Here is a 27,105-nt window from a genome sequence, read left to right as displayed (position 1 = left end):
TCATTTCAGTTTTACTGTAGGTATTGATAGCATAGTACAATAAATGATCGCTTTTACTGGACATAAAAAGTATGTAGGATACAGTTCGGTTTTTTTTTTAAGGTGGTATATGATAAGGTGGCATGTGATAATTTTAGAAAGTTCTTCATCACAACTGGTTAAAATAAGATTTTTGATATTTCAGGGAATAAATTTTAAATATTCCCATTAAATAAATATAGACTTCACAAGGGTTAAGTAGTGTTCACAAAGGTAAATGTTGCAAACCTGGTTTATTTGTTGGAGATGAGAGTGCTAGGAGAAAACAAAATGTAGAGTAGTTTGTTGTTTTTTTTTTAAGGGATTTATCCTTGGGTCTGTTAATTAGATGTTATCAGTTAATGATCAGTTTTCAAGGATATTAATGTGACAAGTTAGTGATATCAGTAGACCTAGGAAGATCTTACAGAAATTGCATGATCAATGTTTTAGAAACCTAGAAACCTTGAGTTGAGTTATATGGTTGGAAGTCTGTACTTTAAATCATTGCATGTTAGAAGGGCACCTGGGTGGCTCAGTTAAACATCTGACTTCGGCTCAGGTCATGATCTCATAGTTCGTGAGTTTGAGCCCCCGTGTTGGGCTCTGTGCTGACAGCTCAGAGCCTGGAGCCTGCTTGTGGATTCTGTGTCTCCCTCTCTCTGCGTGTCCGCCATTCATACTTTGTCTCTCTCAAAAATAAATAAAAAATGTTAAAAAAATTTTAAGAAATCATTGCATGTTAGCTTTAAGGGCATTATTCTTCTGGCTTTTTTGACATTTAATTTTTTAATTTTTTGGTAGTAAGAAAGTAAATCTTTTGAATATGTGTGAAGTTAATTTTAAGGTGAAGGAACATGAATAGAATTGGCTTTTTAATATATTTTTCTTCCACTGTGTAGCTTTAATGTCATTGAGGGAGGCTTTCAGAGGCTAGTCTAGCTGTGAGCAAAAATACTCCCTATTTTCCAGTTCCCAACTAGTCAAAACCAGTTTGTAATGGTGGTTATGTTATTTATGGATAAACAGATGCCTTTTGGAAGTGATGTACAGGTAGTGAGAATTAATCTTTTACAATGATTCTCTCCCCATTCCCCCATGGTAATTGAATTAGTTGAAGGGAAGAAGCTTCAGTATTCATTTATTTATGAAATAGATTATTTATGAAACCATGGTCCGATCATAGATGGTAGAGAACTAAATAAAAAAGGTGTTATAATTGACAGAAAAATCAAATTAATATTTGTCTTAGTCATATTTCTTGCCTATTTAGTTAAAGTTTGTGAGTATCTTCAAAATTTATCTTCTCCTACCTACCCTCATTGCCATTTGTTTTGGTTTATGACCTCATTTCTTGTCTGAATTTATTGCATTTCTCTCTTCTGTGGTCCTTTTCATTCTGCCAGAGTGGACTTTCCCATATCAAATCAGTTATTTTCCTGCTTAAAATTCTTAGTTTCCTCATAGCCCTTGTTAAAATACACCCAGGCTCTTCATGACATGATCTCTAGCCTCCTTCCCAGTTACAAACTCCACCACTGTCAAAGGTTGAAGATACTGATCCACTGTCTGGTGGCTTCTGTTGTTGGCATTGGTAAGTCAGGCATAACTGCAATTCTTTCATAGGTGGTACTTGCTTTCTGGCTGCTTTTGAGAGGTGTTTTTTAAAATAAACCCGTGTGTTACAGTTTCACTAGGATATATCTTTTTTTTTTTTTTGAGCATGTAATTTATTTTATTTTATTTTATTATTTTTTTAATATGAAATTTGTTGTCACGTTGGTTTCCATACAACACCCAGTGCTCATCCCAACAGGTGCCCTCCTCAATGCCCATCACCCACTTTCCCTTCCCTCCCACCCCCATCAATGCTCAGTTTTTTTTCATTTTTTAAGAGTCTCTTATGGTTTGCCTCCTTCCCTCTCTAACTTTTTTTTTCCCCTTCCTCTCACCCATGGTTTTTGTTACCTTTCTCAGGATCCACATAAGAGTGAAAACATATGGTATCTATCTTTCTTTGCTTGACTTGTTTCACTTAGCATAATACTCTCCAGTTCCATCCACGTTGCTACAAAGGGCCAGATTTCATTCTTTCTCATTGCCACGTAGTATTCCATTGTATATATAAACCATAATTTCTTTATCCATTCGTCAGCTGATGGACATTTAGGCTCCTTCCGTAATTTGGCTATTGTTGAGAGTGCTGCTATAAGCATTGGGGTACAAGTGCCCCTATGCATCAGCACTCCTGTGTCCCTTGGGTAAATTCCTAGCAGTGCTATTGTTGGGTCATAGGGTAGATCTATTTTTAATTTTTTGAGGAACCTCCACACTGTTTTCCACAGCGGCTGCACCAATTTGCATTCCCACCAACAGTGCAAGAGGGTTCCCGTTTCTCCACATCCTTTCCAGCATCTGTAATCTCCTGATTTGTTCATTTTAGCCACTCTGACTGGTGTGAGGTGATATCTCAGTGTGGTTTTGATTTGTATTTCCCTGATGAGGAGTGACGTTGAGCATCTTTTCATGTGCCTGTTGGCCATCTGGATGTCTTCTTTGGGGAAGTGTCTATTCATGTCTTCTGCCCATTTCTTCCCTGGATTATTTGTTTTTCAGGTGTGGAGTTTGGTGAGCTCTTCATAGATTTTGGATACTGGCACTTTATCGGATATGTCATTTGCAAATATCTTTTCCCATTCCATCGGTTGCCTTTTAGTTTTGTTGATTATTTCCTTTGCAGTGCAGAAGCTTTTTATCTTGATGAAATCCCAATAGCTCATTTTTGCTTTTAATTCCCTTACCTTTGGGGATATGTCAAGTAAGAAATTGCTGCGGCTGAGGTCAGAGAGGTCTTTTCCTGCTTTCTCCTCTAGGGTTTTGATGGTTTCCTGTCTCACATTCAGGTCTTTCATCCATTTTGAGTTTATTTTTGTGCATGGTGTAAGAAAGTGGTCTAGTTTCATTCTTCTGCATGTTGCTGTCCAGTTCTCCCAGCACCATTTGCTGAAGAGACTTTTTTCCATTGGATATTCTTTCCTGCTTTGTCAAAGATTAGTTGGCCATACTTTTGTGGGTCCAATTCTGGAGTCTCTATCTAAGTGTAGATTTTTATTTATCCTGCTTGGGATTCTTTGACCTTATTTCATTTGAGGATTGGTCTCCTTCCACAATTCTGGAAAGTTCTCAGCCATTATTACTTATTTTTTTGTCTCCCATTATAGACCTTTGATGGGGTGCATTTTGGACCTTCTCATTCTCCATGCCTTTTTTCCAAGTGAAGTATTGTAAAAGGGTATAAATAATCTAAATTTCCAATGGGGGATTAAATATAGTAAGTTTCAGCCATAAAAACAGAATAATAGGCAAATAAAAATGATACAGAGGCATATGTAGTGACATGGAAAGATATTCACAATATATTAAGTGAAAAAAGCAAGTTCCAAAACTATGCATGAGTCCACTTTTATAGTATGTATATTTGCCAAAGTAGAAGGACAAATGGTATCTACCAAAGTACTAATATTAGTTACTTGAACACTATAGGACATAGGGTAGTTTTGTTAGAGCTCTTTTGGGAGAGAGCATTTGGGATTTTAATTTCCTGTAATGAAGATTACTTTTAGAATAGGGAGAGAGAGTTATTAAATTTAAATTAGCCCAAATATGGGGTGCCTGGGTGGCTCAGTCAGTTAAGCATCGGCTCAGGTCACAGTCTCATGGTTCGTGGGTCCGAGCCCTGTTTTGGGCTCTGTGCTTACAGCTCGGAGTCTGGAGCCTGCTTCAGATTCTGTGTCTCCCTCTCTCTCTCAGCCCCATGCACGCTCTCTCTCAAAAATAAACATTAAAGAAAAAAAATTAGCCCAAATTTGCCCCCAACATTCATTCTGGTGTTAAAGAACAAAAATTCAACTGGGTGAATTTGAGGATCTAATCGGCTTTATTAATTGATTCATGAATCGGACATCAACCCATCAGGCAAGTAGGGGGGAGCTCAGAGGAGCGGTACAAACTGGAAAGATTTTATAGGCAGAAACTGGGCAGGATGATTAGTAAAAGAAAGGGCAGGAGTCTTATTGGGTGGATTACCTTCTCTTCCTTTGGGAGGGGGTGGGATGTAGAAGGCCATGTGACTGATGACCTCATTGATACTGACCAGAGAATTCCTGATTGGGTAAAACTGCATTTCAGGAAGTGGTAGAAACTTTAATTAGGTTAGGTTCCTAACCTAATGACTTGGCCTGGCATATGTGACTCCCATTTTTGGCCTGCGGTTTTCTTTTTTAACCTGCAAAGTAAGTATTTCTGGGAAATTACTTATAACTTAGAATGCCCTTCACTCCTTCTTTTAAGTAGAATATACAGTAGCAATTGTTGATTCTGAAACAAAAATACTCAGGTAAATTTTGCCAAGGAAAATAGATAAGAAAATGTAAATTCTCATTAAAAGATACTACTAAAATGATACAAAGTTACATTATAGGTTTTTACAAAGACAGCAAAGAGAAGTGGTGGTCTTCCTATGTTTCAGCTCGCATTCTGTTCTGTTCTATCCATTTATTTGCGTGGAAAATCTCTACACATGATGATGTTTGATATTATTGGTTCCTATGGTAGAGTAGACACCTTGACATTTCAATTAAAAAGACAAAACAGGAGCGCCTGGGTGGCTCTGTCCGTTGAGTGTCCGACTTTGGCTCAGGTCATGATCTCATGGTTTGTGAGTTCGAGCCCCGCGTCAGGCTCTGTGCTGATAGCTCGGAGCCTGGAGCCTGGTTCGGATTCTGTGTCTCCTTCTTTCTCTGCATCTCCCCACTCATGCTCTGTCTCGCTCTGTCTCTTTCTGTCTCTCTCAAAAAATATTAATAAACATTAAAAATTTTTAAAAAAGATGAAATGGCATTTAGTATCAGATTATAAAATTCCTTTTCTGGAAGAAGATACTATAATATCTGAAGGTATGCTTTGAAAAAAAATACAAAAATGAAAAAGGTACCATTTCAAGATCACTAAGTCTATGTTGAACTTAAGTGAATTTCAGTAAAACTCTAACTCAAAGGAAAATCTAACATTAACAAGAGGTTCCAGTAACATTATTTTAGTAAGCAAAATGAGCAGTATATGCAACTGTTAATGGGCACCAAGTTCAATAGAGTAGACATTAGCTTCTGCATTGACATTTAATTTTTCTTTTTTTTTTTTTTTTTTTTTTTTAACGTTTATTTATTTTTGGGACAGAGAGAGAGACAGAGTATGAACGGGGGAGGGCCAGAGAGAGAGGGAGACACAGAATGGGAAACAGGCTCCAGGCTCTGAGCCATCAGCCCAGAGCCCAACGCGGGGCTCGAACTCACGGACCGCGAGATCGTGACCTGGCTGAAGTCGGACGCTTAACCGACTGCGCCACCCAGGCGCCCCTGACATTTAATTTTTCAAGTTATGTTAAAAGTGTTGCTTTAAGCTGTGAATCTTTTGCCAAAGAAAAACTTAAATTTTTTTTTATTTAAATAATTTTATTTTTTCTTTCTGTAGATAGGAAGGATACAAGTTAGAAATTTTACCAAGAAAACTTAAATGTTTTTTTTTTTTTTTAATTTTTTTTTTTTTCAACGTTTATTTATTTTTGGGACAGAGAGAGACAGAGCATGAACGGGGGAGGGGCAGAGAGAGAAGGAGACACAGAATCGGAAACAGGCTCCAGGCTCCGAGCCATCAGCCCAGAGCCTGACGCGGGGCTCGAACTCACGGACCGCGAGATCGTGACCTGGCTGAAGTCGGACGCTTAACCGACTGCGCCACCCAGGCGCCCCGAAAACTTAAATGTTTAATAAAGATATCAAAAGCTAAAACTTGGCTAAGCTATTATGCAAGATACTGTGTGTAAAGACAGACTCATGAATTTCATTCAAAATGAACTCTACCCTTATTTTATTAAAAGGGCAGACATTATTACTACCCTTATTTTAGTAACAGGGCACCTGGGTGGCTCAGGCGGTTAAGTGAGTGACTCTTGGTTTTCATCTCAGGTCACGATCTCATGAGGTTGTGAGTTTGAGCCCCACGTTGGGCTCTGTAGCTAGTAGGACGGAGCCTGCTTGGGATTCTCATTCTCTCCCTCTCTCTCTGCCCCTCCCCTGCTCACAATGTCTCTTTCTCAAATAAATGAACTTTAAAATAAAATAGAAAGAATAAAAGAGCAGACAGTCCACCTGCTTGCTTAAATTACAGTAGTACTGTGATTCACTGTGAAGTTAAGGAACTGTCTTTGAGTCCATGACGGTCATAAATCACAATGTACTGTGGGTATGGGAGTCATAAAGAACAACAGGTTCTCATAAAAAACAAATATTTTAAGACCTTGAAAATCAACTTTTCTTGAAAATCATGAAGAAGGTGCTCAGGTTAGATTAATAATAGACTAATAACCTCAGTTAAATTAAACATTAGGGAGCTACATTAATGCGACTTAATATACAGAAAGGAATCTTTCAGAATAAGGAGATTAGAATGAAATGAATTTTAGATTATTTTCTCCCCCCACCCCCCACAAAAAGAACCCAAAACAACCGTGTGCGCATTATGCAGGCATTCCCTCTTCCTCACCCTCCTGCCCCTGACCCCTGGACAACCACAAACCTTCTGTCTCTGTAGAATTGTCTATGCTGGATTTCATGTAATGGAGTCCTACAACGTGTAAATCTTTTGTGACTGACTTTCATTCAGCATGTTTTCAAGTTTCATCCATATTGAAGTGTGTATGAGTGTTTCTCCTGTTATTGCTGGGTGATATCCCATTCTGTGGCTCGACCACATTCTGTTAACCAGTTAATGGATATTTGAGTTGTTTCACTTTCTGTTAATATAAATAATGCTTCTGTAAACATTCATATACCAGTTTTTGGCTGGGCATCAGATTGTGACCTGAGCTGAGACCAAGAGTTTGGACGTTTAACCTACCGAGCCACCCAGGCGCCCTGTTACAGGTGTTTATAGACACTTCTCTAATTGTATAATAGAAGAGCTGTCACATCCAGTCCTTAAGTAATACTGTTCTCAGAATTTCCTGCATGTACAGCTCTTTTCTCCCCACCAGCATTATTGAGATAAAACTGATGCATTAACATTGTATAAGCTTATGGTATACAATGGCCAGCCCTTGCTATTTTTGATTATAGCCCCCTGGTGGGTATGAAGTGGTATTTCTTCATGTTTTGATTTGCATTTCCTTAGTGGCCAGTGATGTGGAGCATCTTTTCATGTGATATTGGCTATTTGTGTATCTTTCAGGGAGCAATGTTTTTCAGATACTTTGCCCATGTTTAAATTGGATCACTTGTCTTTTTATTATTGAGTTGTAAGAGTTCTTTATATATTTTATTTTTTTTAATGTTTATTTTTGAGAGAGAGCGAGCAAGTAGGAGAGGGCAGAGAGAGAGGATGAGAGAGAATCTGAAGCAGGCTTTGCACTGTCAGCACAGTCTGACGTGGGGCTCAATCTCACGAACCCATGAGATCATGGCCTAAGCTGAAATAAAGAGTCAGCACTTAACCGACTGAGCCACCCAGGTGCCCCAATATATATACTTTAGAGTGCTCTATACATACGAGTTCCTGATCAGATTTGCAGATTTTTTTTGTCTTATTTTGTGTGTTGTCTTTCTGCTTTTCTCATGTTGTCCTTTGCAGCAAAAAAAATTTAAAAAATTTTTGATGAAGTCCAATGTATCTAATTTTTCTATGGTTGCTTGTGCATTTTAGTAGTTACAGTTGCAAGATCCATTCACAGAGTATAATTTCTCGTACTGTCAGTATTGGATCTTATAGCATCATATGATTAATGTTGTGAACATTGTATGTACATATAGTAGTTGTTTTTTTTCCTTTAACCTTTTTTTTTTTTTTTTTTGAGAAACACAAGGGAGGGGCAGAGGGAGAGAGAGAACCGTTAAAAAAAATTTTTTTAATGTTTATTTTTTTTACTTAAAAAAAATTTTTTTTAACGTTTATTTTTGAGACAGAGAGAGACAGAGCATGAATGGGGGAGGGGCAGAGAGAGAGGGAGACACAGAATCGGAAGCAGGCTCCAGGCTCTGGGCCATTGGCCCAGAGCCCGATTCGGGGCTCGAACTTACAGACCGCGAGATCGTGACCTGAGTCGAAGTTGGACACTTAACCGACTGAGCCACCCAGGTGCCCCTTAATGTTTATTTTTGAGAGAGAGAGAGAGAGAGAGAGAGAGAGAGAGAGAAAGAGACAGAGCATGAGTGGGGTGGGGGAGGGGCAGAGAGAGAGAGGGAGACACAGAATCCGAAGCAGGCTCCAGGCTCTGAGCTGTCAGCACACAGCCTGATGCGGGGCTAGAACTCAAACTGCAAGATCATGACCTCAGCTGAAGTTGGACACTTAACTGACTAAGTCACCCAGGTCCAGAGAGGGAGAGGGAGAGAGGGAGACTTTTAAGCAGGCTCCACTGTCAGCACAGATCCTGATGCAGGGCTCGATCCCATGACCCTGGGATCATGACCTGAGCTGAAATCAAGAGTTGGATGCTCACCTGACTAAGCCACTCGGGCACCTGTCTTCTTATGTATTAATTATGTATAAATTTCCTTCTACTGATAGTGCCCATGCTTCATTTTTTAAGAGTTGTCATGTTTTGTGGTTTTACCGTAATTTATATAGTCATCCTCTTCTGCTTGATTTTCAACTTCATGATTTAAATAGTGCTGGTTAGGGGCACCTGGGAGGCTCAGTCAGTTAAGAGTCTCACTTTGGCCCAGGTCATGATTTCATGGTTCGAGAGTTTGAGCCCTGTGTTGGGCTCTGCACTGACAGTATGCAGTCTGCTTGGGGTTCTCCCTCTCCCTGCCTCCCCTCCCCAGAATGAATAAATAAACTTTAAAAAAAAGAAAAGGAAAGAAATTGTGCTGGTTAGCTGTATCCATCAACTTAAAAGTTACCTTTTTTTCTTTCTTTAGGTAGGATTGACATAAAACAGTTGATGGCAAAGAAGCTACGGTTGACAGCAGAGGCAGAGGTAAGTAGCTCCATGTTTTAGAAACAAGAGTGTAGAGTTAGGGTAGGGAGCTCTGTTTCCTAAAGTTTTTAATGCTCACTTGCTTAAGGATTAATTTACCTTTCTTATCAGTTGACACTGTCCTGCTGTGGAACAGGAAGATAAGGTCTGCCACTTTGCATCCTACATTTAAAAACCAGATTGCTTTTTTCTCTTCCATCCTGTCCATCACTCTCACTTCGTGGCTTTTGCCAGCAGAACTTGATTTTTGTGAACCACGATATAGTTGAATGTGTGAATGTGCAGGTACTTTATGAAAGGATCTATTGTGGTTCATAGTAAATAATAAGTCCCCAGTAAGATTCCTTGTTAGGGATAAAGAAGAAATACCAAGTCAAAAACAACATGGAGCCATTTCAAGTGAGGCAGACTGTTCTACAATTCAGAATTCAGCGGTGCCCTCAGGAAATGCTAGAAGACAAAGAAGATTTTTTTTTTTTTTTTACTCTGAACTAATACTGTATGTGCCTAAGTGTAATGTGACTTCAAATCCAAGGCTGTCTTTTTTCCAATGAGAAGATCACTTCCAAACCTTATTGGGTCACCTTGAGTGTGTACACATCCATTAATGATGAAATAGGCCTGTTTTTATTTATTAATTTAGTGTGCATATGTGCCTTTATATACGATAATTTAAATTTAGATATTTTTGTAATCATATTTCATGAAACACTATGTGCAAGATTATTTACATCCGCTTTGGTATTAGTGTCTTGTAATTATAAGTGCTTGTTTTCCAGTTGTTCTCTAGTCCGGGACAGAAAGCTTTTCCTTTTGTCTAATATTTTGGAAGTACAGCACTTTTTCAGTCCAGGGATGATGCTGGCACTGGAAGTTTTAGTACAAGTACCTATTTGCTTAACATTAACAGACCTCTCTCTACCCCCACTCATCCGTTCAGTGTATTTGTGATTTCTACAGTGTAATGACTCAGTGTATTTTTTGTTTGTTTGTTTACTCATTTTTTGAGAGACCGAGCGAGCGAGTGGGGGTGCAGAGAGAGAGAGGGAGAATCTAAAGCAGGGTTTAGGCTCTCAGCTGTTGGCACAGCCCAACACAGGGCTCAAATTCACAATCTGTGAGATCATGACCTGAGCCTAAGTCGGGCACTTAACTGACTCAGCCACCCAGGCGCCCCTGACTCATTGTATTTTTGTAAAGTAGTATTCAGTGGTGTATTTACTATGCTTGAAACCGTGAGTCTAGACTTCGAGGTAACAGTGTGTTAAGTTTTTATTTATTTTTTTCTGATTTTATTGGGTTACCTGTATAAGCCTTCACGACTGCAGTGATCAAGATCATTTCTGGTGCATGTCTTTTCCATTTAATAATTTGTTCCATTGTGACTGTTTAAAGAGTTGATTATTAGGTAACCTTCACTTATCTAAGGGATAATTTATAATTTTGGCTACCAAAAGAAAAATCTTTAAGGGCGCATGTGCTGTTTTTAAGGGCTTATTCTTGCAAATATAGTGATAAAAGAAAATTTGTTTTTGTGGCAGGCTAGAGTATTTCTGACCCTTATTCCTCTAGACTGGCTGGACACACCTGGGTTTATGTTCTGTTACTTTTCTAATTCCCCTTCTGTTCCTCTTGTTCCTTCTCCACCGCCCAGCAAGAACACAAAGCCCTTATCTGTTCTGTTTGTGAGGGAAATTTTCAAATAAGTGAACCGGCTGTCGTTACTGTTTATTTAAAAAAAAAATCTGAAGTGGGAGAGGAATTCTTTTTGAATGCAGAATCTCAAATCCAAAGAGGAAAGGGAGGGAGTATGGAGTGGGAAGCAGAGGTCAGGGGAAAGCCACATGGTGGGCAGAGGGGGGAGGTTTCAAGGATTTAAGTTGCAAGCTTTGTTATGAAGAGAATATCCTACTTATCCGCTTTACATATTAATCAGTGAATAAAAGTATTACGTTTTTAGTTTGGTCAGTTAGGAGGATCTGAAGGAGAGAAAGAAATGAATGAAAGAATGGAAAAGAAACTGAGGGGAAAGGGAAGGTGGATATTGGTTAATCTAGTATTTATTACTCCGTGTTGTACAAGTGCGGGTGACGACGTAGTAGAGCAAGATTCGCTCCCTGTTGTTGGGGAGGACGTAGCTCGAGCACAAGTGTGGAGGTAAGAGGCTCACGCCGTCTATCAGAAATGACACTTGATCCGCATCTGCACCCCTGTTGGGGCACGATAGAAGGAAAAATACAGTTGCAAAATTGTAGAGCTAGATTGTAAAGCATTTGCTTCTCTGCCTTCATGCCCTGTTTGGAAAGCTCCTTCCACTTGAAACTTTCTTTAACTTCCTGTTTCACCAGTCAGAATACTGTCTGTTCTTGAAGTTGTAGTTCCTGTTGCCGCTTCCACAGTTTTCTAAGTACCAGCTTGAAATGATGCCCTCCCTCCTTTATACTTTATACTTTACACCTAGTGTGTACCCTGAGTCTATACTCTGCCTTTATTACACAATGCTTTCTAAATGAAATCACTAAAATTCTTTTGGTGAACTTTTGGTGATTTGACTTAGGAATGTTTTTATTGGCAATTTGATATCTAAAGAGATAGAACATCTTGCATTGTTTATTAATTGGAATGCTTTTGAGGGAGATGTATTAGGAATGCAGTGCTGATCTGAAGTTGAAGATGATGTATAGAGTTTGGAGACAAAAGATAGGAAGCTATTGTGATACTTTAGTATTACTGAGTAAATAGGCAGGGAGGAGAAGGGAACTACATTTAGATGTCTTGTTATGGGCCACAGCTTGTACTAGGTGTTTTACGTTTTACGTACATAATTTCATTAAATTACCCCACTTACAAGAGCGATTTCTTAACTGCTTATATTTTGTTGTTTTGTTTTGTGACTTCATATTTACTAATGTGAAATGACCATTGAGGTGACAGATATGTGAATATTGTTTGGAGCCATAAAATTGACTTCTTTTCTCTTTTGGGTTTTTAGAAATAATTTTTAAAACAAACGAAAATCAAGAATCTTTGTAGTTATTTGTAATTTGGAGTCCTGCTCTAACCCATTTGGTCAGTCAACTACATTGGACCATCTTCCCCTAATCTTTAAGGTGAGGACATGGGGCTAGCTACCTCCAGGGCCCCCTTCAGCTCCAATAGTCTGTGTCATTGTGTCGCTCACTTAAACTTTTGTTCCTAATTCACTGTTTTTGTGGTGTGAAGGGAATGGGTAGTCTGTAGATTTTATGGGGCAACTCTTTCCGCTCCGCAGAACTGGAGTTGTCAGATAAAGTACAGTAGGCTTACATTTATTTGTTGTTTGTTTATTCCAGATAAACAACAAATAGTTTTTTAGTCATCATGCAATATTTGAGACATAATTAGGCCAAAAAAGTCCTTTGTGTCAAGTTCACATTTAACTGGGTGTACTGTATGCTCATTTGCTAAATATGACTGACAAAGAGCTCTCTGAAAGATGGAAGAGCTCATGTTAAAGAAAGGTGTGCAAAGGGTTGTCAAGTACTGAGCAAGCTCTTCAGTCTGAAGGGAAGAGGAACAAGAGATGATGAAACTAGTGGTTGAACTGATTGAATCTCTTAAGGTCACATCTAGGTCCAAGTGCTGTCATCAGAAAGTTTTAAGTACTTAATTACAAAAAAAAAAAAAAAAAAAAAAAAAAATCCGGTGCTGGTGGGATCATACAACATTGTGTAACCCCGAGTCGTGACCTTTTGAAATGCTCAGAATTGTGTTGTAATCAGACTTAAAAGTGCTTGGACTAGTCCAAGAGAAATTCAAGTGATGAAGTCCCAACCAACTTATGTTAATAAATTAGCTTCGTTTTAACATTGTGTTAGTGAAACTATCAAATTATTTCTTTGGTTGCAAGTGAAAGAAACCTACTTTGGCTTATTTAAGGAAAAGAAAATACATTTGAAAGATATTAATGTATCTCTGGGAATCCTAGAAGTTGAACACTTCAGCTTTTGAAAATGGAAAAGGGCTTTAGTAGCAAGAGTTCAGATATTTCTGAATTTTTCAGTTAATAAGGTTTTTGTCCCTCTTTTTAAGGTCAGAGTTGTAGATCTTTGAGAGAGAGAATTGGGATTTTGGCCAGAAAGTACAGCCCTGGCCTAGACACTCAGTTCCTGTCTTTACCCTTGAGGACAGTTTCCAGAGAAAAGAGGATGAGAAGAGTTAAAAAGGGAGTGCCTTGATGCCGTTGATTATCGTGGAGCTTTTATTAATGTAGACAGCTTTGTAGAGGGAATGCTAGGTCTCATGTGAGGGGATGAAAAATTACTTCCTGTTTCTATTTCTTAAAAACACATATTGCAACATATTTCATTTCCTTCTGTTGTGGCATTTCCATTACTATTTTACACATCAATACCTTATGCTATTGCCTAACTATTATAAATGAGCAAACTGTCATGAGTAAGGCTGGGATGGCATGTCTGCAAATGAGGACTTCCTTTCATGGTTTATTGCTCATCCAAGTAACCTCTTCCAAAAAAGTTTTTGGAGAGTGCCAGTCTATTTGATATATTGGCAAAACTGCTGGAGACGTAAGTAAGTCTGAGTCTTTTCGGCCTAGAAATTCTTTGATTATTGTATACTTTGAGGTTAGGTTGTGCTCACACAAGATAAACACAAGAGAAACACAAATAATTGTGGCTTAAACAAGATAGATGTGTATTGCCCTCTCATGTAAATGATCTAGAGGTGGGAAGTCTAGGACGGTTATGGTGACTCTGTGTCCCTCCAGGACCCTGGTCCCTTCTACCTCTGTGCTGTACCATTGTAGGCTGTGATCCTCTTTTTTGTTGTCCAAATGATTCCAGCCGTTTCATCTAAGTTTCACGGAACACGATCGAGTTAGGAAGAAAAGTAGGTTGACACCTAACAGCCTCTATTACAACTGTCCATTCTACTTTCCTTCCCTTGACCTTCTGGTCAAATCTTTTGGCTGTGTGACTGTAGCTTTCTGATATTTCCCTTTCTCATTTTGCCTAAATGCGTAGATGAGTCAGTCTCTAGTCTCCTTTGATGAACCTTGGGGAAATCAGTTTATTGTTCTTAGGATTTCGTCAGTTATAAAATGCAGATAGGTGCCTGTTATATTGCCCTCTCAGGGAATGTTCAGTAATCTAGCTCCTTGAATTACCAACTAGTCGGTTCTTTTGTCAGGCAATATGTTAGGTGCTGGGATTCTGAAGAAGTCATGTTTTCTGTCCTCATGCTGGCTCAGAACGCTCTGTATAGAATAGGTTAACAGAGGAACAACAACTGAATCAGATACTTTAAAAATGCTCTTTGAAAGCTATAAAGTGGTGTCAGTGTAAGTTGCTATTTGTGGTAAGAAGTTACATAATTTTAGAGCTTTATTGAAAACCTTATAGGTGGTAGTTACTCCTTATTTTACATTAGTGAGAATCCAAAGCATCGAAACTAGTCAGATGGTAATGTTCTGCATATCACCGAACATTCTGGTTCTGCTCTACCCCCCAATATTTTGTTTTATTTCTTCCATCATACACACAGATCCATGCAGACAGTGTAGACACATGTAGGTGTGTACATCATAGATACATCGGCAAAGTAAGCAACAATTTATATGTTCAGTTATATATTTTTAAACATTTTGTGGGGTTTTTTTTTGTGTGTTAAAATGTTCTTTGACAATGTGATATAAAATGATTTCATGATAGTCATTTGTATGAATGTATCATTGGTTAACTATGACACTTTCTGGTTTTCTAGCGTTTAACAATGGCTTAGGAAGTTGGTAAAGATGATGAGAAATAGCAAAATACATCATTTGGATAAGATGAGGGAGCTGCTTAAGCAGATGAAGATAAATGTGTTTCACCTCAGTTTAGATTGATAAAAATAAGATATCAGGAATATCATGGTCTGACTTAAGTTGGGAGACAGCTCAGGATGAATTTTATTTTAAATAAAAGGGATTATAATTTAGAGCTCTAATTTCATTAGCCACTGGGTTATCTTGAACCTTTGGCTTCTTGTTTTAAGGATTATGCAGTAGTTACACTCAAGACTTAACTCGCAAACAAGTGTTTCTTTTTAAATATGGAGGAGGAATTTATTATAATACACTTTGACTGTAAACCTCTTTTACGTTAGTGTGTTGAAATGAAATGCAAATTTCATGAAATTTTGTGATAGGACTAATTTATTAAATTACCTACTATTTTCAGGCTACATGTACATTGTTCCCTTTTTTTTAGGTTTTTGCTTTTTTGGTTTATGGTGCTAATCATAAAGAAAATATTTTAGCTCCAGTATGGTAGAAAGTGATATAATGTCATATGATGTCTAAGGTCACCTAGACTGGGGGTTCTAATCCTGGTTCTCTAGTTTACAAGGTCTGTGACCTTGGGCAAGTCACGTTACTTGATTTGTTCGAGCTTAGATCTCTCCTGTGTAAAGTAGGAATTATGTTGCCGATTTTACGAAGATTGTTTTAAGACTAATATATAAAGGCCCCTAACACAGTATCACAGACATTAAGTCACAGCCATTACTAACAATAGCAACAGTAGTGATTTTTAGTCCCTTTTCCTTCATAGCTTTTAGTAAGAAATCAGGGTGAGGGAATTCTTCTAGACAAGTACTTTCTGCTTTGTAATAGACATTGAGTAGTCAGCAGTGGTATGAGTAGGAGTTTCAGTGCTAGGGGTTGGTTTCCAAAGCTGTTTGGAAATACACTTAACACGTAAACAGTCTTGCAAGTTGCTTTGCTGAGAGCTAGATGTACAGTGGTTAACAAGAAGACATACTGTTTAAAGTCAGGCGGGGGAGGCAGACATTAAGACACCAAAAAATAGAAATGTATATAATGTTAGATGATACTAAGTGCTATGAAGGAAACGAATAAGGTACAGTAGCTTTAGTGTGAACTGTTAGGAGAAACCTCTCTTGAGGAGTTAATTTAGTTTAAGACCCAAACATTATATTACCTATTCTATTGTCTTATCTGTTTTGTTCAGAAAGGTCAGGTTTCTGGTTCCATGTCACTGTGAGGTTAAAAGTTCTCTGTGCAAAGCCGGGCATTGAGTCAGAGACATAAGTTCACGGACTAGCAATGTGACCTTGGAGTCAGGGTGTAATTTTTTACACACCGTCCTCAGTATGTATTTGTACTTTGTATTTCTTTCTCTGTTTACTTTTTTTATTTTTTCCATGCCTCTGTGCCTTTGAACGGGTGATTTTATCTATCCATAAATGACCCTGCTCTTGTCTCGTTTTAAAACTCAGTTCAGGGTAACCTGTACTTGGAAGGCTTTTTAGAAGAATTATCTCTCTAAAATGCAAATCGGAACATGCTTATAAAACCTGTTTAAAACCTTATTGTGGGTCACCTGGTTAAGCGCCCAAGGCTTGATTTCTGCTCGGGTCACGATCTCACGGTTGTGAGATTGAGCCCTGCCTGTCCAGCTCGGTGCTGAGCCCAGATCCTGCTTGGGATTCTCTCTCCCCTTCTCTCTTCCCCACCCCCCCCCCCAACACATGCACTCTCAAAATATATAGACATTAAAAAACAAAACAAAACATCATTGGTTTCCTGTTGCCTTTATGATAAAACGAACAATTCTTATAATGGCCTGAAGGTCTGTCACAGTCTGGCCCTTTGCTTCTTCAGCCTCATCTCTGATCGCGCATGCGCGCCTTCACTAAGTGGACCATAGGATCTTTGCTCCCCATTCTTAGAATCTTTGTTCCCCATTCTTAGAATCTTAGAGGTTGTCCAGTTCAGCTGCTTATTTTTAAAAATGAGGTTTCTTTCAGAGGGGGTCTGGTGGGGGGATGGGCAAAATGGATGAAAGGGAGTGGGAGATACGGGCTTCAGTTAATGGAATGAGGAAGTCATGGGAATCAAAGGCACAGGTTAGGGAATATAGTCAATGGTATATTGTAAAAGTGTTGTATGGTGACAGATAGTAGCTGCCTTTGTGGGCACAGCATCACGTATAGAGTTGTCGAGTCACTGTGTTGTACCACCTGAAACTAATGTAACATCGTGTGTGAACTACACTCAAAAATCATTTTTAAAAAATGAAGTTTCTTGGGGCTCTTAAAATACAGTGATTCTGTTTAAATAGGTTAAGCATGCTGCTTTTCTAGTTTCTCATTAACTGCCTGCCTCCTTCCTTTGGTCGTCCTTCTGTCTGTCTGTCATCGTGCTGGGACAATCATGGGCCATGGGCTGGGTGAAATTAATATTAATAGAGATGAAATTGAGAACATAAGCAAGTTAGGAAGCCTGTAACACCCCAACCTCCCTTTCAGGTTGCTGATACCAGCTATTCAGATTTCTAGTGATCACATTGTGAAGTTCTGTAATTAGTGACAGTCTCATGTTCTGGAAGAACTCCAAAGGCAGAAGTGGAGCACTGTTTGTACTGTATTTTTCTATATTTGCTCTTATAAGGGGAGTGACAGTAACAAGCAGTCACTATTTTCATCAGTATTTGGATCCATGAAATGAGGAGGCTGAGGAAACTCCGTGTCCACAACAGAGTTCTTCCTTGTGTCTGGGTGGCCCCAGCTTCTGTTAACTTTGATTCCTCAGAAAAAGGACAAATCTGGGCATTAAGTAATGAATATTAGGCATCTTGTGGATACGGTGCTGTGTATAGGAATGTGGTAGATTTGAACCTTTTAATAGTTACAGTGCAATGACGTGGATACGGCTAGAGGGTATGATGCCAAGTGAAATAAGTCAGAGAGACGTTGCACTCATGTGGAATTTTAGAAGCAAAACAAATGAGCCAAGGGGGAGAAAAAGAGAGAGGGAGAGGCCAACCAAGAAATGGACTCAACCTTAGGGAACAAACTGATGGTTACCAGAGGGGAGGGGGGGTGGGGTCGGTGTAAATAGGCCACGGGGAATTAAGGAGGGCGCTTGATGTGCCGAGCACCGGGTAACGCTGAAAACACTATATTGTATACCTAAAACGTATATTACCCTGTATGTGAGCTAATTGGAATTTAAATAAAAAATGATAAATCATTACAGCACGATTTTTATTTTACATTGGTTTTGTTTGTCTGTTTGTTTTTCCTTCACTGGTTAGCTCTGACTGGGTTGGAGCAGGAGATGTCTGTCTGTAGGGTGATAACTATGTCAGATCCTGTGCTGGGCATTTTTTGCAGGGGCTTTTGTTTTGGGACTTTTTTTTTTTTTTCACACCACAGTTTAGCAAGTTAGATGTTTTTTGTCTGAGTTTTGCACATGAGTAACTGTGGTAAAAGTGAAATAGCTTGCCTGAGGCCACACTCAAATGGTGGAGGTAGAATTTGAACCCAGGTCTGCCTAGCTGAAAGCTTGTATTTTTCTATTTTATTACTCAACACTAAAGATATCTTTTTCCTACCTGCATGTAAATTCTACCTCAGGAAAAGGAGACATAAGTTAATCATATTAAAATTGTACCTTTTGGGGGCGCCTGGGTGGCTTAGTCGGTTAAGCACCCGACTTCGGCTCAGGTCATGATCTCACGGCTCACGTGTTTGAGCCCCGCGCCGGGCTTTGTGCTGACAGCTCAGAGCCTGGAGCCTGTTTTGGATTCTGTGTCTCCCTCTCTCTCTGCCCTCCCCCGCTCGCGTGCTCACTGTCTCTCAAAAATAAATAAACATTTAAAAAAAAAAAAAAGGTACCTTTTTAGCTCAGCATCCCCAAGAAGTGTTCTGTCCTGTCCAGGGTATGAGCGGTTGAGGTCATATGTGGGGGGGAGGGGATTGTGAAAGCAAGTTACAAGGAGGCTTGACATCTGTCACCACCTTCTACTGGCCCTCACGCTATTGGGATGACTGATTTAATTCTTTTACCTTGTCTCTTCTCTGTTTCTCGTCACTCTCAATGCCACTTTGTGGTATTCCCTGCACCATTAATAATTTATGTCGTTCCTCTTTGGATGGTGAGCTCAGCGAGAGCAGGGCTGTGTCTGTCTTGTTTATCACCCTATGTGCTGAGTAAGATGCTCTTTGTCCTCCAACTGGGTTTGGTTCTGGGGATTGGATAGCGGGTTGGGAGAGCAAGGGGACGCTCTTATTTGTGGAGCGACTGGAAAAGAAGAAAAGGTAGGAGTTTTGGAGTATGGAGAAAAAAGGGATAGAAGGAAGGGGAAAAGAAGAGGGCACAGTTGATGAAGAGGGTGAGGGTTGGGAGATTGTACTTTGCTCACTACAGGACCAGAGGCTGCAAGTTCTTTGGAGTGTAAGGCAAAGGCTTGTCGGGGGGGGGGGGGGGGGGGTGTAGTGTGTAAGGCCAAGAGCTTGTGACAAAAGAAGCTGGCTTTGTACCCTATTCACCTTGAGTTGGGTGGGTTAGGACCTGATTTTAATGATTCTTACTGACATTTATGTAACATTATGATTTTTTTTTTCTTGCTTCCTGTCTACTTAAGCCAATACTTAATTGGGAAGGGGACTGGTCCCAGAATATGAGGAATCCTAGCTAAAAGGAACAGCTTGACTCCCTTTGCCACATTTCAAGATTCCAGGCTTTTTTTTTTCTTTAATTTTTTTTTAAAGTTTATTTATTTATATTTGAGGGAGAGAGGGAGAGAGAATCCCAAGCAGGCTCCTCACTAGTGAGGCTCGAACTCATCCATGAACTGTGAGATCATGAACTGAGCTGAAACCAAGAGTTGGATGCTTAACTCACTGAGGCACCCAGGTGCCCCCCGCCTGACTTTTTAAGTTTATTTATTTATTTTTTTTCGAAGTTTATTTATTTTGTTTGAGCATGCACCTCTTGATCTCAACGGTTGTGAGTTCAAGCCCCGCATTGGGTGTAGAGCCTACTTAAACAAAGGAGCTGTTCTAGCAAGGGCCGCACAGCATCCTGAATTTAAATGGACAGCCCGTGTGCTCGCTTTGGCAGCACATATACTAAAATTGGCACGATGAGGACGTCAGCATGGCCCCTGCGCAAGGATGACCTGCGGACTCAGTGGACAGCCACATTGTAGCAGGCGTCTGCATACCCTGCTGCAGGTTTGACTCTCTAAGGAAAGTCCTTGCAGAGCCCGGCCTGGGGCTCATTCCCACGAACCACGAGAACCCTGAGAACCTGAGCTGAAATCAAGAATCCAGCACTGAACTGTAACCGACTGAGCCTCCCAGGCGCCCCGCAGGTTTCTTTTTTTAATGCTGAGCAAAATATCAGTGGTCTGATTTGAATAGGGAGCAGAGTGTTAAGACCTTATGCTGGGTAGCCCCTCGTCCTGCCTCCCTCTCCTCCTTTTCTTGTTTCAGGTAGGCTCTGCGTCCTCTGTTGGGCTTGAACTCATGACCCTGAGATCAAGAGTCACGTGCTCGACCATCTGAGCCAGCCCCACCCCTCCTTCTTTCTGACCTCAACTCTTATCACTCTTCTTCAGCTGTGACATCCTGCTTCCTTAATATTTCTCACATTAGCTCAGGGTGTTCCCGCCTCAGGGTTTTTTGCAATGATCCTTTTTTCTTCCTGATACTTTTCCCACAGATACTCACTAACTTGTCCTCTTACCTCCTTCACATCTTCTCCAGTGTACTACTTATCTTCGAGGCGAAATTTCCTTGACCTCTGTGAAAAACACCTTCCCCTGCCTCCCCCCCCCCCCCCCACCGTCCCCAGTACCTTTGCATTATTTCTTTCCCAAACACCTGGCCTGCATTCTGTTATGTCCTGTCTACCCTCGTTGGAATTTTAAGCTCCATGAAGATAGGGACTTGGTTTTGTTCATTGTATCTCTAGTGCCTGGAACTGCATGGGACATTTTCATACGAGCTGGAAAAAAAAAATCTTTATTAATCAGTCCAACTCTAGAGATTAAATGAGAACGCACCTTTTTTGTTTGCCACTTTTTTTTGGTTTGGTTTTGTTTGTTGGGGAAGCATTCTATTGAAAAATTTCAAAATATGAGGATGGACATATAATTGAAATGGAACAGGCAAAAGAACTAAAATAAAATACTAGGAGGTAACCTTCATATGAAAAAATAATTCTATAAAGCTTTTTATTCTTTCTTCCAGGGAACATAGGTCCTTAATAATATTTTGTTCTTAAAAGCAGCCTGTGTGGTTCACTTCTGCTGTTTTGGCTCATACTTTCTTGTCTCTCTCCATTTCATCACATCGTCTCCTTCTGGCACTTTTCCTTTTTTTATTTTATTTTATTTTATTTTTGAGGTTTCAGCTCAGCTCCCAGTTCAAAAAAGATACTTCCAGTCATCTCCTACTTGCTTTCTTTGCTGATAATCCTGTATGTTGCTCAGGTGACACTTAGGTGGTCCACTGTGTATTGTTTATATGTGTATATCTTGTATTTTCCATCTCTGTCTGCTGTCTTGCGGCAGCTGGGATTTTAGTGTAATCTCACTGCTCAGGACCCAAAAGGCATTTGGGAATTGCGGGAGCAGTTTTGATGCAGATGGACTGGGTCTGAGGACCCAGAGAGAGGGGGTGTCCCACAGCACCAGCCAGGAGGGTCCTTGGCTTTGTGCAAGATGGAAATCCAACACCCACTGAGAGGAAGTGAGAACAGAGTTTATTGAACACCAAGAGTGAAGATAAAGGAGTGTCTGGGAAACTTGGAAAGAGGAGTGAGACTTGTCTTTCCTTGGAGTCCAGGTTTTTTATTGAGGATTGTGGTCTGGTGACATGTCTTCTCAGGCATTCAGAACAAAGACACACATTTAGGTGTCCTTTCTAAGTCACCTATGCCCTGGAGCCCAGGGGTCTTGGAAAATCCGTCATGACCACCCCACCTGGTCACATTTAGGTGTTATCTCTTGTGCTGCAAGACTCCAAAGAAATCACTAACTCCTTGACCTTTATAGGGAGGACTTATATTATCTGATCTGTAAGGTGTATGTAAGGCAGCGGTATGAGTCCTAGCAAGAATAGAAGTAGGAAAAGGAACAGAAAAGCAGTATTTCATGGGATCCCTTTAGTTTCCCTGTCTCAGTTTGAAAGACCTTCATGTGCTTCCATTAGATACATTGATATTTTTAGGCTTACTTTTAAAGACTTAGTCAAGCTCTTAGTATAACACAACCTAGAAAAATGCTACTTGTGATATTTTAGGCTCAACCTAAACAGTTTAGTTAGGGGAATGAGCATTTATTTCTTGAAACAATTGTAAGACTTTTTCCTTTATGTGTATGAGTCCTACCAATTGAAAAATGCTCAGATTTACAATTTGAATACCTATAATACGTGGCCCATTATAACCTGAAGAATATGTTTTTGGTTCATACTTTTTAAAAACTGTGGATATGTAAGTTTTAAGATGGTAAAAATAGTTTGAGAGCAAAATATATAACAATTTTATGTTATGAAAGTGTATGTGTGTTACGGTTAGGTAAATATATGGTTGGGGAGGTAGTAACAAATATTATCGTATAAATATTGATATCCTGTGGAAATGACATGACCTAAAATACAAACAGTGGGTCTTTGTGGGTGTAGGGGTGGCTTGAGAGGAAAAGGGACTTAAATTATATAATGATGCCATAATACTGACTTTTTACTTTTTGTTATTTTCCACATAAAAATTGGAAGAGAAATAGATTGTCATTTTTATCATTTCTGTTATTTTGTTTTTATACATCTTTTGTAGAAGTTCGTTTAGTAGGGGATTACTTTGATATTTTGATTGATGCATAAAAGGGTTAAATTTTTAAAAGACATAAATTAGCATGTTGCTTTTTCAATAGCCATTTCTGCATCTGCAGCTTGGCTGTGGAAATCAGTTTTCTGTTTTTACTTCTGTGAGCTCACTGAACATGGATTTCTTTTCTTTTCTTTTTCTTTTTAATAATTTATTGTCAAATTGGTTTCCATACAACACCCACTGCTCATCCCAACAGGTGCCCTCCTCAATGCCCATCACCTACTTTCCCCTCTCCCCCACCCCCCATCAACCCTCAGTTTGTTTTCAGTATTTAAGAGTCTCTTAGGGTTTGCCTCCTTCCCTCCCTATAACTTTTTTTCCCCCTCTGTTCCCCTCCCCCATGGTCTTCTGTTAAGTTTCTCAGGATCCTCATAGGAGTGAGAACGTACGGTATCTGTCTTTCTCTGCCTGACTTATTTCACTTAGCATAATACTCTCCCGTTCCATCCATGTTGCTACAAAGGGCCAGATTTCATTCTTTCTCGTTGCCAAATAGTATTCCGTTGTATACATAAACCACAATTTCTTTATCCATTTGTCAGTTGATGGACATTTAGGCTCTTTCCATAATTTGGCTATTGTTGAAAATGCTGCTATAAACATTGGGGTGCAAGTGCCCCTATGCATCAGCACTCCAGTATCCCTCGGGTAAATTTGTAGCAGTGCTATTGCTGGGTCATAGGGTAGGTCTATTTTTAATTTTTTGAGGAACCTCCACACTGTTTTCCCCAGCGGCTGCACCAGTTTGCATTCCCACCAACAGTGCAAGAGGGTTCCCATTCTCCACATCCTCGCCAGCATCTATAGTCTCCTGATTTGTTCGTTTTAGCCACTCTGACTGGCATGAGGTGATATCTCAGTGTGGTTTTGATTTGTATTTCCCTGATGAGGAGTGACGTTGAGCATCTTTTCATGTGCCTGTTGGCCATCTGGATGTCTTCTTTAGAGAAGTGTCTATTCATGTCTTCTGCCCATTTCTTCCCTGGATTATTTGTTTTTCGGGTGTGGAGTTGGGTGAGCTCTTCATAGATTTTGGATACTAGCCCTTTGTCTGATATGTCCTTTGCAAATATCTTTTCCCATTCCATCGGTTGCCTTTTAGTTTTGTTGATTATTTCCTTTGCAGTGCAGAAGCTTTTTATCTTGATGAGGTCCCAATTGTTCATTTTTGCTTTTAATTCCCTTGCATTTGGATATGTGTCGAGTAAGAAATTGCTGTGGCTGAGGTCAGAGAGGTCTTTTCCTGATTTCTCCTCTAGGGTTTTGATGGTTTCCTGTCTCACATTTAGGTTTTTTATCCATTTTGAGTTTATTTTTGTGCATGGTGTAAGAAAGTGGTCTAATTTCATTCTTCTGCATGTTGCTGTCCAGTTCTCCCAGCACCATTTGCTAAAGAGGCTGTCTTTTTTCCATTGGATATTCTTTCCTGCTTTGTCAAAGATTAGTTGGCCATACATTTGTGGGTCCAATCCTGGAGTCTCTGTTCTATTCCATTGGTCTATGTGTTTTTGTGCCAATACCATGCTGTCTTGATGATTACAGCTTTGTAGTAGAGGCTAAAGTCTGGGATTGTGATGCCTCCCGCTTTGGTCTTCAATGTTACTTTGGCTATTCGGAGTCTTTTGTAGTTCCATACAAATTTTAGGATTGCTTGTTCTAGCTTCGAGAAGAATGCTGGTACGATTTTGATTGGGATTGCCCTGAATGTGTAGATTGCTTTGGGTAGCATTGACATTTTAACAATATTTATTCTTCCAATCCATAAGCACGGAATGTTTTTCCATTTCTTTGTACTTCTTTAATTTCCTTCACAAGCTTTCTATAGTTTTCAGCATACAGATCTTTTACATCTTTGGTTAGGTTTATTCCTAGGTATTTTATGATTCTTGGTGCAGTTGTGAATGGGATCAGTTTCTTTGTCTTTCTGTTGCTTCATTATTGGTGTATAAAAATGCAACTGACTTCTGTACATTAGTTTTGTATCCTGCAACTTTGCTGAATTCATGTATCAGTTCTAGCAGACTTTTGGTGGAGTCTGTCGGGTTTTCCATGTATGATATCATGTATGTCATCTGCAAAAAGTGAAAGCTTGACTTCATCTTTGCCAATTTTGATGCCTTTGATTTCCTTTTGTTGTCTGATTGCTGATGCTAGAACTTCCAACAGTATGTTCAACACCAGTGGTGAGAATGGACATCCCTGTCGTGTTCGTGATCTCAGGGGGAAAGCTCTCAGTTTTTCCCCATTGAGGATGGTATTAGCTGTGGGCTTTTCATGTATGGTTTTTATGATGTTTAAGTATGTTCCTTCTATCCTGACTTTCTTGAGGGTTCTTATTCAGAAAGGATGCTGTATTTTGTCAAATGCTTTTTCTGCATCTATTGACAGGATCATGTGGTTCTTATCCTTTCTTTTATTAATGTGATGTATCACATTAATTGATTTGTGAATATTGAACCAGCCCTGTAGTCCAGGAATGAATTCTATTTGATCATGGTGAATAATTCTTTTTATATGTTGTTGAATTTGATTTGCTAGTATCTTGTTGAGAATTTTTGCATCCATGTTCATCAGGGATATTGGCCTGTAGTTGTCTTTTTTTGCTGGGTCTCTGTCTGGTTTGGGAATCAGAGTAATGCTGGCTTCATAGAATGAGTCTGGAAACATGGATTTCTTTTGATCTAGCTCTGTTTAAGAGAATCCTTTGGAAAAATGTTAATAACCTGCAAGCATGTGCTAGTTCCTAATGTGTTCTTTTTTTTTTTTTTAATTTGTTTTAAACTTTAGGAATTGAAGCCATTTTTTATGAAGGAAGTTGGCAGTCACTTTGATGATTTTGTGAACAATCTCATTGAGAAATCAACATCATTAGACAGTGGTGGGTGTGCCATCACGAGCTTTTCTGTTCTTGAAGGAGATAAAAACCATAGAGCTAAGTAAGTATGAATATTAGTTTCTTTTAGTGCAAACATGTACTCTGATCATGCTCAGTAGTCAGAATATGGACTGCAGGAAAAATGCCTGGATTCACATGCTAATACCACTTTTTATTAGCTCTATGTTGTCTTGGGCAAATGAACCACTTGAAGGGTGGGTTTCTTCATCTTAATATGAGGATTATAACAAACATGTACCTCATTTAAGACCATGCCTTTTTTTTTTTTTTTGAGGGAGAGAGGGCGCAAGTGAGCAAGGGGCAGAGAGAGAGAGAGAAGCTGGGCTCACCCAAAGTGGGGCTTCTCTTTTTTTGTTTTGTTTTTACCCAAAGTGGGGCTCATGCTCACCTGAAGTGGGGCCTGCGGTCGCCCAAAGTGGGGCTCAAAATCGCAAAATGTGAGATCATGACCGGAGCCAAAATCAAGAGTCAGATGCTTAGCCAATAAGCCACCCAGGTGCCCTGGCATCATGAATTTCAGTGCAGTTTCAGAGGACAGGCCAGTAACAGCGTGTGAACTGGAGCAGGGCTAGAGGCCTGTTAGGAGAAGAGAGTGGCTGTCTGTGTGATGGCAGGCATGCATTTCCATAGGGGCTGGGCTATGGAGAGCCTTTGAACCCTGCTCTAGTAACATCTCTTCTTTCCTAACCAGATAGGCCTGTATATAGCTCACAGCATTGTTCAACATTAAATGATACAACATGCATAAAACCCTTAACATGGTGCCTGGGTCATAGTGAGAAGCTGCTTTATTAATGTTATATGCTATAGTTTCTCATATCTATAGGTTTACATTTCTTAAAATACTTGCTGTATTTATATTTTAATTTAATTTTTTGCTCTTTCCAGAGATCTCAGAGCACCTCCAGAACATGGAAAGATTTTTGTTGTAAGGCGGTCTCTCTTAGAGTGAGTATTTTTAGTTGCTTTTATTAAATTCTTAGTTTGAATTAAAAGTGTTCTGATTATTAAAATCACTGCTTAATCTACACGTTTAGTGAGTTTGTTCTGTATTGATATAAATCATTGGTTTTGATACTTCTTGTACACTTGCTGTCTCTTTTCCTCCTCTGTGATCTTCTGGTTCTATGTCTAGTTTTAAAGGAGGAGTTAGCGGTAACAATGGTTAACTGTCCTCTGATAAATTCCTTGAAGTTGTGATGCAGAGAACCTATTACTGAAGAAGCTAGAACAAAAGTTTTCTGATTAGGTAAACCCCATTATGAGAGTTCTGGTGTTGCTGCCTTCTTGGTATATTATGTATATTTTTCATGTCTTTGGCTAGCCAGCCAAGAGACTTGATAGTTTTCTCAGATTTACTTAGTTTAGAATCCTGATTGTGTGAATTTTATGGGAAAAAAAAAAAATCAAGCAACGTATATTAATCATGGCGACCTCATTTGTGAACTGCAAATTAAAGGTGTACTTTGG

At 39.5% G+C, this 27,105-nt stretch overlaps 1 protein-coding gene and 1 non-coding gene across 3 annotated transcripts in view; both read left to right on the top strand.

Annotated features, from left to right (window-relative positions):
• The window catches only part of SOAT1 (sterol O-acyltransferase 1), an 82,349-nt gene that overhangs the window by 34,588 nt on the left and 20,656 nt on the right, over positions 1-27,105 (top strand). For both annotated transcript variants that reach the window (XM_047076930.1, XM_047076929.1), the window contains 3 exons: positions 8,994-9,052; positions 25,527-25,675; positions 26,524-26,583. In XM_047076930.1, coding sequence (XP_046932886.1) covers positions 8,994-9,052; positions 25,527-25,675; positions 26,524-26,583 — 268 coding nt within the window. The remainder of the gene's footprint in view (positions 1-8,993; positions 9,053-25,526; positions 25,676-26,523; positions 26,584-27,105) is intronic.
• LOC124510560 (U6 spliceosomal RNA) lies at positions 19,949-20,051 on the top strand. Its single transcript, XR_006961755.1, has one exon. It is a non-coding gene; the product is annotated as a U6 spliceosomal RNA (small nuclear RNA).

Source organism: Lynx rufus, unplaced genomic scaffold (genome assembly GCF_022079265.1).
Source record: "Lynx rufus isolate CCGP_SWC_20201006 ecotype Redwood Valley unplaced genomic scaffold, mLynRuf1.p SCAF_15, whole genome shotgun sequence".
NCBI lineage: Eukaryota > Metazoa > Chordata > Mammalia > Carnivora > Felidae > Lynx > Lynx rufus.
This window is presented reverse-complemented; position numbering and strand designations above follow the sequence as displayed.